This window comes from Chiloscyllium punctatum, chromosome 4 (assembly GCF_047496795.1).
Source record: "Chiloscyllium punctatum isolate Juve2018m chromosome 4, sChiPun1.3, whole genome shotgun sequence".
NCBI classification, from domain to species: domain Eukaryota; kingdom Metazoa; phylum Chordata; class Chondrichthyes; order Orectolobiformes; family Hemiscylliidae; genus Chiloscyllium; species Chiloscyllium punctatum.
This window is the reverse complement of record NC_092742.1, coordinates 18,948,966-18,961,892: the sequence shown is the minus strand read 5'-3', so window position 1 is coordinate 18,961,892 and position 12,927 is coordinate 18,948,966. Positions and strand designations below refer to the sequence as shown.

The following is a 12,927-nucleotide window of genomic DNA, read 5'->3' as shown; positions in this document are numbered from 1 at the left end:
ACTAATTCAGGTCCAGTGATGTAAAAAGTTTAGGTAGGTGTGATGGTCCTGAACAAGCATGTGGACCATATGAAAGCTGCAAACTCTCGAATGGTGGAGCAAAATGTTCTCAGCTCCTCAACTGTCTTTTCAATTGTTCCGAAGCCCATGAGTTCTCTCTCTCTCTCCATCAAGCATTGAATTTAGCTCAGAATTTGAGATGGAAACAGTGAGGATACCACCTCTGTACCATTGCTACCAATTACCCTTTCTCAGACATTACTTCTCGCTAACATCTTCGTTTTGAAAATCCCTGGATAACCCTGGTGAACTACTATGCGTTACAAGCCATTTGAATCAGAGGCAGAATTGGAGGATCTTGGCCCGGTGCTAAAAGGCCCCACGAGGAGGTACAGAAAAGCACTAGCCTATGTCCACAAAGACAGAAGGGGAGGAATGTAGTAATTGTAACAAGATCAGCCAGGTGGACCTTAGACTGTTAATCTGGTCCAATCAGGGAGCACTGGCTGATAGAGAAAAATAGAAGTGTCTTCCCTGTGTCTCACACTTGCGCAAAAAAAAGTGTCAGACATCCTACTCACTCTAAGAGGGCCGGATCAACATCAAAGATTATCCACATCAAATAAAGAGCCACTTGGTGGTGGAATACTGTCAGATGTGAGTGATGGGGACGAGGGTTGCCGTGGCTACTCGCCAACATCTTAAAAGGAGAGGAAGGAGAATCGTAAAAAGGAAACTAACAGGTGTGGCTAGAGATCTGAAACAAAAATTAAACAGAAAATGTTGAAGAAACTGAGCACGGCTGTGAGAAGAAAGCAAAGTTAATTCATCAACCCAGAGTCGAAACGTTAACTCTGCTTTCTTCCCACAGACACTGCAAAAGAAAAACCTTTACAGCGTAAATAAAAGATCACAATTTTTGTTTTATGTTCGAATTGTCCCGGTTCTAAGAGGATGAAGTAGTCTGGTAGCAGAGTCGAGTGCCTTCTAGCTAGAAGCGCCCTCTCTCTCAGTCAGTCACTCACACACTAGCTCTCTCTCTCATGTTCAGAAACAAATTAGAATTTACCCGCACTCGGCGACGCCATCTTCCCCGGACCGTCACATGACCCACTCGCTACCACCCCCTGCCGCCCCGAGGGCAAAATAAACACCGGCGAATTGTTTTTTTTTCGAACGGAATAGTTTCCGATTTCAAATGCGCTGTTTGGGATTTTGGATTTTTACAATAAAGCAAAACGCGTGCAAAAAGTTAGCACCTCGACCGTTAGCCGCCGGCAATCTCGCGACATTAGTGGGCGGGGGAAACGGGGGAAACGGGGGGGGGGCGCGCGCTCTGATTGGCCGATCGGAATCTGGCGCCTCGCCAATGGACGTTGGGCTCGAGATGATCCCCGCCTCCAGAGGAGGCCGGATTGGTCGTTGCTGACGGTTTCTCAGTCTTCACTGTCAGCGGGAGAGGGGGAGGGGCTGTGCTGTCTGTCATCGGTTCCACAATGGCTGCAGTTCTTAGGGTCGCTCTAAGGCGCAAGGTAAACCGTTAGGAATCACTTAATGATTCGCGTGTGGGGTGATGGAAGGCGGGCAATACCAGAGAGGTTCCGCAGAGTGTTCCAGTACCGTGCACGTCAAGCTCGTTTCTCGCCGCCGGTTTTATTTCAAGCCTTAAAAGATGTGGAAACCACGTCTCTGTATGCAGAAGAAATCTCAAAAGAATAATATGCGCGCTTTCTTCATTTTGGTAATAGACTCACTTTAGCGTGCAGCAATTTGTATTCCCAGCCGCCTTTCGTCCCCTTGACCTTTCCAAGTGGTGAAAAACAAACTCGTTCTATTTATATGTTTCGCAGTTGTCGTTTTATTTCACCTTTCATCGTGGTTTTCTGCATTTTTGGATCTAATTGTGGTATATCCCCTTATTTGCTTTGTTGCAAGGGATGAAAACGCTTATTTACGTGGTTCGAGTTTTTAAACGTCTCTCAAATACTTGGCAACCGTCTCAGTTTCCAGTGACGACTTTGTTATTGTGCCCATGACGCTGTTAAACCTCAGAATATTAACTACAGTAGATCTGCAATTATTCTTTACTTCCCTGATATAAAGCGTCAGTGATCTAATTGGAAAGCATAAATCGTTGAAGAAATTCAGCAGGTCCGTCAGCATCTGTGGGGAAAAAAAGCAGAGTTAACATTTGGGGTCCGGTGACACCTCTTCCTTCAATGATCTGACTTGTGGACCTTAAATTTTTCGATTGTTGCTTACTGGGGTTCACTATTACTGGTGTAACTCATCTGAAATCGTAAGGTATCCAAGCTAATTCGTTTCCTAATTCAATTGGTCAGTGCCCCTTTTTCTCCTGTGGTTTGTATTCGGGTTGTCTTGAGAGAAAAGCAGATAATGCTTGTTCATACACTATGAGCAAATTACTGTAATTGCTGGAATCTGTACTGAAAACTCAGCATTTTTTTTTGTTTTCAATGCTTGTTCATATTTTTTACTCGGCATGTACAGTAGAAGCCTGTAGGTCAGCTTTAGTGGGCGGTTTCCAGAGCTCCCTAGCTATTGGTTCAAACAGGTTGGAAAGGGTTGTCCTTGGTTTTCTGCCCTGTGGCTTTTTCGTATTTTTATTCTCTCATTCCTTTCATCCTCTGTGGAATAGTTTCAGGAATCTCACTATCATGTTCAAATATTGTAAGTGCAAAGGCTTAATCAAGATTTTTTTGAAATGGGAAGAAAAAGTATCCATTTAAATTTTTTTTGCAAGTTTGCTCATTGAGCTGGTTAGGTTTGTTCTCAGAATCTTTGTTACCATGCTAGGTAACATCATCAGTGAACCTCCGGTGAAGTGCTGGTGTTCTGTCCTGCTTTCTATTCGTGCCTTAGTCTGTTAAGGTGGGTGATATCATTTCCGGTTCTTTTTCTGAGGTTAGTAAATGGGGTCCAAATCAACGTGTTTATTGATGGAGTTCCGGTTAGAATGCCAGACCTCTATGAATTCCTATCATGTCTCCATTTAGCCTGTCCAAGGATGGATGTGTTGTCCCAGTCAAAGTGGTATCTTCTTTCATCTGTGTGGAAGGATAGGAGTGGTAGCTGGTCTTTTGGTAGCTAATTGGTGATCGTGTATCCTGGTAGCTAGGTTCCTGCCTGTCTGTTAATGTAGTTTTTGTTGCAGACCTTGCAGGGTATTTTGTAAATGACAGTCGTTTTGCAATTAGCCACCAAAAGACAAGAACAGCTATCACTATGATCCATACACAGACAAAGAAGGACATCACTTCGACTGGGATGACACATCCATTCTGAGAACAGGCTAGACAGAGACTTGTGTGGGATAAAGAACTGGAAATTATATCACCCACTTTAGCAGATCAAGACACATAAATAGAAAGCAGGATAGAACACCAGCTCTTCACCGGAGGCTCACTGAAGATGTTACCTAGCATGGTAGCAATGTCTGAAAACAAACCTACCAGCATACCAAGCAAACTTACAAAGTGAACCTCAACTTGAGCTACAAATCTTGTCAAATTGCATACATTTTTAAAGTTGTCAGGTTCCATTTACTGAATACAACAGTAATGATTTAAGAACAAGTCTTCTACACCTCTCTGCACAGAAGTCTTGATTTACTCTTCAGTTGTACAAGCCTTCAATTTCAATTTCCAGCTGTGTGATGGCATTCTTTCTTCTTCTTCTGTTAATATGTGTCTAACATGCTTTCACTGGATAGAAATATCATTGGCTGAGCCAACATTTATTGCCCATCCTTAGTTGTCCTTGAGGGTGTTAATGAGCTGCCTTGTTGGTGACTTGGCAACTTGCAAACATTAGGATTTCCATGAATTTCTGACCATACAGTATTCTTGTCCATAGTAGGTCATTAGCTTTGGAAGGTGCTGTCAAAGGAATCTTGGTGAATTTCTGCACTGAATCTTCCAAATGATGCGCACTGCCACTGTATGTTAGTGTGGGAGGAAGTAAATGTTTGTGGTAGTGGGCTTCTTCGTGGATGGTGCCAAACAACTTAAGTGTTGTTGGAGCTGCCATTATCCAGGCAAGTTGGTAATATTCCATCATATTTCTGATATGTGCCTTGGCTTTGGGGAGTCCAGATCTGGACGTCTGCTTCAGTATCTGAGTAGTTGTGAGTGGTGCTGAATATCGTATAATCATTTTTTGAACATCCCCACTTTGATCACCTGGAGGGAATGTCATTGAAGCAGCTGAAGATAATTGGGCCTAGGACACTACCCCATGAATTCCTGTAGAGATGTCCTGGAGCTGAAATGGCACATAATTTCTGTACTCCTCTATCACTGTCTGGTATTGGTATGACTTCTTTATAGCAGTGATAATTGACTTCATTATTAGTTCTCTTCTCCAGAGCTCATTTCTTTATTGTCCTTCTTTTCTGGTCTTTAACCTTGCTTGACTTTCAGCATTGTACCTGATTTGTCCTATGCTGAATTTAGATTAAATGCTGTTATCTCAATTACACTTTCAATATCTTCAACTAATTCAAAGATCCGTACACTGAAAATATATTTAGTTGTTAAAGCATTTTGTTATTGCTTTCATAGAGTTACATAGAATGGAAATGTCTGTTCATCTCATCTGGTCTTTCCTGGTGTCTATTCCATGTGAGCCCCTCTCCTCTCAGCTTTTGATTTAACTCTATCCCAAATCCTTCTACAGTAATTTCTTCTATAGCCCAATAGTCGCATCCCTGTGCAAACCCACGCTTTACAAGAATCATGCAATACAACTAGCACTTCAACTATTAACGCTGCAATTATGCTATAGCCAACACGTTTTAAAAGTTTGCATTTAAGAAACAGCGTTCCCTATTCGTCAATCACTTTGCAGCGAACTTTAGTTGACGAAATGTGTTAAAGTGGAACAACCTGTATTCCTTTCTCCGTTATCCAGTTGTTAGCCTCCTTTTAAATGTGTTTAAGCTATTCACCTGAACAATTCCTTCTAGTGAATTCCACGCTTTGAGTGCACATTCCTCTTGAACCTGTTGGATTTAGGAGTAACTACTCCTTTTCTCATTCCCCTTTCATGGGATGTAAAATTGCTGGAATGGCCGGAGTTTATTGCCCTCCAGAGAGCATTGAAGAAAGGGTTGTCGAACATTTTGAGGGCTGAGGCAAGTGGGTTCTTGATGATTGACAAAGGAGTCGGTGTATAACAGAAGAAAATGGGGTTTGAAGTCTCAGGCAGATCATCATGATCTTACCAAATGGTGTAGCAAGCCCAAAAGACTGAATGGCCTTCTGTTCCTTATTTGAATGTTTATATTTCACACTTATTCCTTTTAACTTCTGTTTAACACACCCCACTTCATCCTTCATTGAAAGTCTGTCTTTATTCAACATGACGCCCAAAGGGTCTGTTTTCATGCTGTACAGTTCTATGGCTCTGATTCCTGATGAAGGGCTTTTGCCCGAAACGTCGATTTTACTGCTCCTTGGATGCTGCCTGAACTGCTGTGTTCTTCCAGCACCACTAATCCAGAATCTGGTTTCCAGCATCTGCAGTCATTGTTTTTACCTAGTTCTATGGCTCTGTTGTTCTGTGATATGCTCCCACAGTGAAATTTGTTTTTCCTGCAATAAAAATGCAAAACTAGTCTGGAACATTATGTAACCTCCAACTTCCTAAGATGGTGCCCTGACAGGGTTACATTGCTTTTATTCTTAAATCATCCCATTTTGTGTATTTCCCAGTGTAGCCCAGTATTTATTTATATAGTTGCTCATTGGTTGTGAGCACTGATGGTAGCATCAGGATTTATTGCCCTGGAGAATTTGTGATCATTTGTTGCCTGAAACACTGCAGTCCATCTTGTAAAGGTACACCCACAATGCTGTTGGCGAAGAAGTTCCGTGATTTTGATCCAACGACAGTGAGCGAACAGTGATTTAACTCCAATTCGGGTCTGGTTTGGAGGCAGATCTTCCAGCTGTGGTGTTCTAATTTCTGCTGGCCTTGTCATTCTAGATGGCAGATGTGGGTTTGGAAGGAGCTGTCAGAGAAACCTTGGCAAGTTGTTGCAGTACATCATACTGCCACATACATTGGTGGTGGAATGGATGAATACTGAAGGTGGTGGATGGTATTCAACTCAACTTATTGCTCAGTGGCAGCAGTGTATCATCTACAAGATGATGCATTGCAGAAATTTATCAAAGATCCTCACTCACCATATTCCAAAACCATGACTACTACAATCTAGAAGGACACGGGTAGTAGATTCATGGGAGCACCACCACCTGCAAGTCCCCCTGCAAGCCACTCACCATCCTGACTTAGAAATATATTCAAAGTTTGTGAGAAGATTTGTAGCTTGAGTGCTCGTTGTTGTGGTTCTGTTTGCAGGGCTGGGAATTTGAGTTGCAGACGTTTCGTCCCCTGTCTAGGTGGCATCCTCAGTGCTTGGGAGCCTCCTGTGAAGCGCTTCTGTGATCTTTCCTCCGGCATTTGTAGTGGTTTTAATCTGCCGCTTCCGGTTGTCAGTTCCAGCTGTCCGTTGCAGTGGCCGGTATATTGGGTCTAGGTCGATATGCTTATTGATTAAATCTGTGGATGAGTGCCATGCCTCTAGGAATTACCTGGCTGTTCTCTGTTTGGCTTGCCCTATAATAGTAGTATTGTCCCAGTCGAATTCATGTTGCTTGTCATCTGCATGTGTGGCTACTAAGGATAGCTGGTCGTGTCGTTTCATGGTTAGTTGATGTTCATGGATGTGGATCGTTAGCTGTCTTCCTGTTTGTCCTATGTAGTATTTTGTGCAGTCCTTGCATGGGATTTTGTACACTACGTTGGTTTTGCTCATGCTGGGTATCGGGTCCTTCGTTCTGGTGAGTTGTTGTCTGAGAGTGGCTGTTGGTTTGTGTGCTGTTATGAGTCCTAGTGGTCGCAGTAGTCTGGCTGTCAGTTCGGAAATGTTCTTGATATATGGTAGTGTGGCTAGTCCTTTGGGTTGTGGCATGTCCTCATTCCATTGCCAGACTACTACAAATTCCCATGCAAGGACTGTACAAAACACTACATAGGACAAACAGGAAAACAGCTAACGATCCGCATCCATGAACATCAACTAGCCATGAAACGACATGACCAGCTATCCTTAGTAACCACACACACAGATGACAAACAACATGAATTCGACTGGGACAACACTACTATTATAGGACAAGCCAAACAGAGAACAGCCAGGGAATTCCTAGAGGCATGGCACTCATCCACAGATTCAATTAATAAGCACTTCGACCTGGACCCAATATACTGGCCACTGCTGGCCACTCAGGTATTTTTCATATCTTCCTGGTGGTGGAAATTGAATAAAGATTCGTGCACTCTGTGTCTTTCACTGTGTCTCACACCTGCACACACACACCATGGGTGCTGGGGAAAAATAAGCACTATCGCAGTTAGGCGGTAGTGTGGGGGTTTAAAAAAAACAAAAAAAGAAAAAAGTAAAAAAAATATACCGGCCACTACAACGGACAGCTGGAACTGACAACCGGAAGCGGCAGATTCAAACCACTACAAATGCTGGAGGAAAGATCACAGAAGCGCTTCACAGGAGGCTCCCGAGCACTGAGGATGTCACCTAGACAGGGGACGAAACATCTGCAACACAAATTCCCAGCTCGGCGTTAGAAATATATTGCTATTCTTTCAATTGTTGGGATAAAATCCTGGAATTTCCCCTCTACCTACAGCACATCATCTGCAACAGTTCAAGAAGGCAGCTGGGGATAGGCAATAAATGCTGGCCTAGCCAGCAATTCCATGAGTAAGTTAAATACAAAATAGTTCTCAAATGGTCAAAGCTTTGGTGGTGGAAGTGGATCATTCTATCACCTCCATGCACCACATTGTAAGGTTTCAGTGTGTTGCAGATTCTATGCTCTGCAACATTATTAATGTTTAGTGCAGACATAGAGCTAGGGTGAAATACTTATTCCCTGCATCCACCCTGGAAGGAGGGAAGAGATTAGATTAGATTGCCTACAGTGTGGAAATAGACCTTTCGGCCCAACAAGTCCACACCGATCCACCAAAGAGTAACCCACCCAGACCCATTTCCCTTTGACTAATGCATCTAACACTATGGACAATCTAAAATGGCCAATTCACCTGACCTGTACATCTTTGGACTGTGGGAGGAAACCCATGCAGACACAGGGAGAATGTGCAAACAGTCACCTGAGGCTGGAATCGAACTCTGGTCCCTGGCACTGTGAGGCAGCAGTGGTAACCACTGAGCCACCGTGCTGCCCCATTTTTAAAATAAACTTATCTCTCTCCTTTTGTCCAGTACCTACAGCCCACCCTGTCTCTGCAACATCCTCCAGCCCTTACCAACCTGCCCAGTTGTGTACCTTCCTCCACACTCTGCAGCACATGATATCACTGCAACCTTCTCCAGTCCCCGCAGCATTCGTCCATCCTGTTGTACAGCACCTCATTTCCTCTAACCTTCTACCATCCTTCTTAACCTCCTTATCTGTACAAATCCCTCCAGTTCCCACTGCATTTCCTGCCAATCCTCCTTTTGCATAACATTATGAAGCCACTTGAACCTTCCCTAAGGATATGGTGATAAATGTTAGGCTGCAGTTTTGGTAGGTTGCTATTAGTCAGAAATCTGCTCACAGCTTGCCTGGTGAGGTTTTATAAGTAGTCAGAAAAGACCCTTTTTTCTGAAAGAACTTTGTTCATCCACACTAATTTAAAGCTGCATATTTTATGGTCACAATTTCATACTTCAACTATTAACTAGAATTGCCTGATGAAGTTTCAAGGTCACTGCTATCACATTTGTAATACAAAGTACAATAGCCTAAAGCATTTTTTCATTTACAATGTGATATTTCTGATAGCAAATCTGTCAACTTTTAACTATTAATGAGTATAAACTCCTCGATTTTGGTAAGTAAACTTGCCCTTCAGGAAGGCAGACTATACATTGCAATAAATATCTTGATTGTTTGGCTTGGAAAAAATGGTTTTGGGTTTCTCTGCAGATACTAATCCATAAAAAATTACGCATTATCATATTTTAATCTTTCCTATCAAGATTTTTCTCTGGCATAGCACTCTAATTACTCTAACCAAAGCCACAAACAACAACATCTCTAACTGTGATTATGGTGAATCATAGAATCGTAGAATGTTTACAGTACAAAAGTAGACCATTCTGTCTGTTAAATCTGTGCTATCCCTTTGAGGAGCAATTCACCAAGTGATACTCCTATACCTCTTCTCCATAGCCCTGCAAAAATGTTTGTTCTTTTCACAAAATCCAAATCCTGTTGAAATCCTTGATTGAACCTGCCACTTAACACACTTTTTCTCAGGGAGTGCATTCCAGATCCCAACCACATGTTGCATGAGAAGTATTTTCTTCATGTAATTATTGCTTCCTTTGTCATTATTTTGGACCTCTTCCCTCCTGGTTCTTGATCCTTCCACTGTCAGGAGTAGTTCCTCCCTGTGTACTCTGTTCAAGCCCCATGATTTTGAATTCATAATTTCTCAATCTTTTTCCAGCATTATCCACCACTGTCTAGTTTTTTTTTGGATTGCCTTCACGTGATCCCCCTTTCATGTCCAGTTATAGCTAGACAGAATCTTCTGCAATCTCCTCCCTTTGTGAGAATTTCTCTGTAATCTGTCAAGGGTCTATGATTGGCTGCTTCCTCTTCCTCATCATGGCAGCATCTACAGGAATGTGGATCAGCTTTTACAGACAAATTCATGACTCAGTAGGGAGACTGTGTCATATCTATTCTAGTTTACAAGTGTTGTCTTTGTCTCAAGCCAGCAGTACAATTTCATGCTCTTGACGTCAATTCAGTTTTTCTCCTTTGATCTTTTGGTTCCTGGTGAAGCAGATGTTCAAACCCTCAGCATCTTGTTCAACCTCCAGTCGAGTATCTATAACCTCTCTACTGTATCACATCTTGCAGCTCTTTAAAGCAATTTCACTTTTTAAAATGCTAATGTTCACATCTGTGTGTGGGCTACTCTCAGATCCAACACTTCATTAATATCAGTTCATCCAAAGTTTGCGTCTCTTCCTACTTCTCACCAAGTCCAATTCATTTGTTGACCTTGCTAATGTACATGAGATCCTGATCCATTTTCCTTTGTTAGTTAAGGGGATGTAGGCATTGCCAGCCAGGGAAGAATTTGTTGTCCATATCTAATTGCCCTGAATTGAGTCCATTTCAGAGGGCAGTTAAGAGTCTTAACACACTGCTTACCCCATGTGATTCCAGGTCTATAGCATGAATGGCTGGTTTCCTCCTTTTTTTATAAGACATTAGTGAACCAGATGGGTTTTTAAAATAATTATAATTTCATGCTCACCATTATTTCATTGTTTTCTGGCTGAACACCTGAAAACCCTGGAGAGAGTGCAAAAGAGATATTCACAAGTATGAAACCAGGAATGAAGAATTTTCAGTACGAGGAATGATGAGAGAAATTAGACTTATTCTCCTTTTAGAGTACAGAAGATTTAAGAGATGGTTTTCTTGAGATATTCAAATAATGAACAATTTTGATAGGGTAAAGGAGGATATTCTGATTCCACTAGTCGGTGTATCAGGAGCTGAGGGTCACTGTTTCAAAGTTGTCAGCAAGAGAGCTAGAAACGAGGTGAGGAGAAATGTTTTTAGTCAGTTAAAAGTTTGGAATGTGCTACCTGGGAGAGTGATGGGGGTAGGTTCCATAGGTTTCAAATAGAGCTGAATGAATATTTAATAGTGATGAATTTAGAAGGCAACAGAGAGAGGCTGGAGAATGAGGCTGGCTGGGAAGTTCTTTCAGGAGCCAGTACAGCCGGATCAAATGACTTCCTCCTGAATTGTACAATTCTGTGATTTTTATTGAGGCTAGCTTTTTAAATCCAATTTTATTACCTGAAATTGCATTTCATTATCTTCCATGGTGGAACTTGACTCATTCACTCTGCCACCATCTCAAATATACAGTTGTCAACTTTAAGTCCTTTCAGTGTCTTGTCCCTAACTTCCTCCTGCCCTAAAACAATTTTCACCTTCTCAGTTTTGATGTGTGCATTTTCCACTCTTTTATCCAGAACACAAGGCCTCTCTCTAATCTTTTTTTTTACATGTCTCTGCATATTTCCAACTTTCTTTTTAAAGACCCTTCCTAAAACTAATCCCCTTGATGTCGTACTAATGGTCCTCTCTGGCTCATAGTACTTTTCATTCTCACTCAGATAAACTTCCGAAAAACCTGGAGAATGTTTTTTTCTACAAGCTAATGCCAGATTTGTACAGTATCCAATTCTCAATCATTGTCTTGAATTTATTTATAACTTGAGAGTCAGTTAGCTGAATTGGTTGGACTGCCAGTTTGCAATGCACAGTGATGCCAACAGCATGGGTGTAATATCTGCACAGATTGAGGTTACCACAAAGGGCACCTCACCTGAAGTGTGGTGAGCCTCAAGTTAAGCCACCACCAGTCATCTGAGAACAGCCATATGGTCTAGTAACACTATGGTGGCTTTACCTTGTACCTGTTATACTTTATATTTGAAAAACAGTTGAATGGAAATTGAAATCTACCTTTTCTGTGCTGTATGACTCTGCTCAATTAGCACAATTGAGTAGTATGGGATGGAAATTATTTTATACCATTAAACAGAGCTACATAGACAACTAAAGTGCTACTAACTGATTTCTTTCAGCTTTGGAATACGTTCTGCTTATTACAAAATCCACTCATTGACATACAAGATTTGTAATGTACCCTTTTAAGAAAGGTAATGTGCAGCCGTGCAAATAAAATCTGGAAATAGTAACTTCACCTGAATTTCAACATTGAACATAAATTGGCTTCTCACTAACATTTTTTAATTTTGCAGAAAAACATAATCGCTGATTCCTAAGACAGTGAAAATCTGTAAATCCCACAGAACTGAGATACATCCCATTTCCATAACTGTTGTGCACCTTTGTTATATCACCACTGCAAAAGTGGATTCCACTGCAAGAGACTGAATAAGCCATTTCTGTCCTTACACTCATAAACAACAAAAACAGAAATTGCTGAAGAACAGCATCTGTGGAGATAAATCAGAGTTAATATTACTGGTCCAGTCACCCTTCGTCAGAACCCTCATCACATTGCAATTCATTTTAACAAAGGAAGAGCACCTTATTTAAAAAAAAATGTTTAATAATCTAGAAATGGGAAGCATAAGTCCTAGTTTAAACTTCAGCTTATTGGGATACATTTTCAATCATTATAGTTGAACATGTCACAAATCAGCAGTTTTGTTAAATATGAAAGTTGCTGATGATGATCTGCCAACCAGTGACAAGACACTTAGCATGGCAAATAACAATGTTTTCCCTACATACTGAATTCTCCAGTTATCATACATGTGTAACGGTCTGCTGTTGGTACATTATTCAATACAAAGGTGGAAAAATGAAGAAATCTTCCCATACCGTACAAGGTTGTGCACAAAAGCAAAATACTGTGGATATTGGAAATCTAAAATACAAATTGCTGAAAGTACTCAGCATATGAGCAAGCATTCATACAAAAAAAACAAAAGTTGATGTCTCTGAGATGACCATTTAAGTGAATGTCTGTGTACCTCCGGCTTTAGAATGGTACAGGATCACATTTGAAAGGAGAAAAGATGGAAATAAGCTCCAGAAAGAAACTTGCTAGGCTGAGAGGGTTTGAGAGTTGGAGATAGGCAGGGAAAAGAGTTGAAATGTGAAGTTTTCAATGCAGCTAAACAGTGAAGGAGACATTTTTGCATGTATGATCTTTTCTACCTTCTGTTGCAGATCACTCCTCCGTTGGGATGTATGTGCTACTCCTCTCCAGTAAGTTTGGGCCAGTTGCAGCTGCTCT

General features: G+C 41.5%; 2 protein-coding genes across 6 annotated transcripts in view; one reads left to right on the top strand and one right to left on the bottom strand.

Annotated features, from left to right (window-relative positions):
- The window catches only part of lin52 (lin-52 DREAM MuvB core complex component), a 120,964-nt gene extending 119,667 nt beyond the window's left edge, over positions 1–1,297 (bottom strand). For all 4 annotated transcript variants that reach the window (XR_011960410.1, XM_072568204.1, XM_072568202.1 and 1 more), the window contains exon 1: positions 1,070–1,297. Coding sequence is in view for 3 of the 4 variants with exons in the window: in XM_072568204.1 (XP_072424305.1) it covers positions 1,070–1,088 (19 nt within the window). In the remaining variant the exon portion in view is untranslated. The remainder of the gene's footprint in view (positions 1–1,069) is intronic.
- Positions 1,298–1,426: 129 nt separating this feature from the next.
- Positions 1,427–12,927, top strand: part of aldh6a1 (aldehyde dehydrogenase 6 family, member A1) — a 31,063-nt gene continuing 19,562 nt past the window's right edge. Inside the window, exons 1-2 of one of the 2 annotated variants that reach the window (XM_072568200.1) lie at positions 1,427–1,532; positions 12,861–12,899. In XM_072568200.1, the coding sequence (XP_072424301.1) occupies positions 1,497–1,532; positions 12,861–12,899 (75 nt within the window). In that variant the 5' untranslated portion in view covers positions 1,427–1,496. Of the gene's footprint in view, positions 1,533–1,657; positions 1,742–12,860; positions 12,900–12,927 lie in introns of those variants that run through there. The other variant, XM_072568199.1, reaches the window with a different exon arrangement.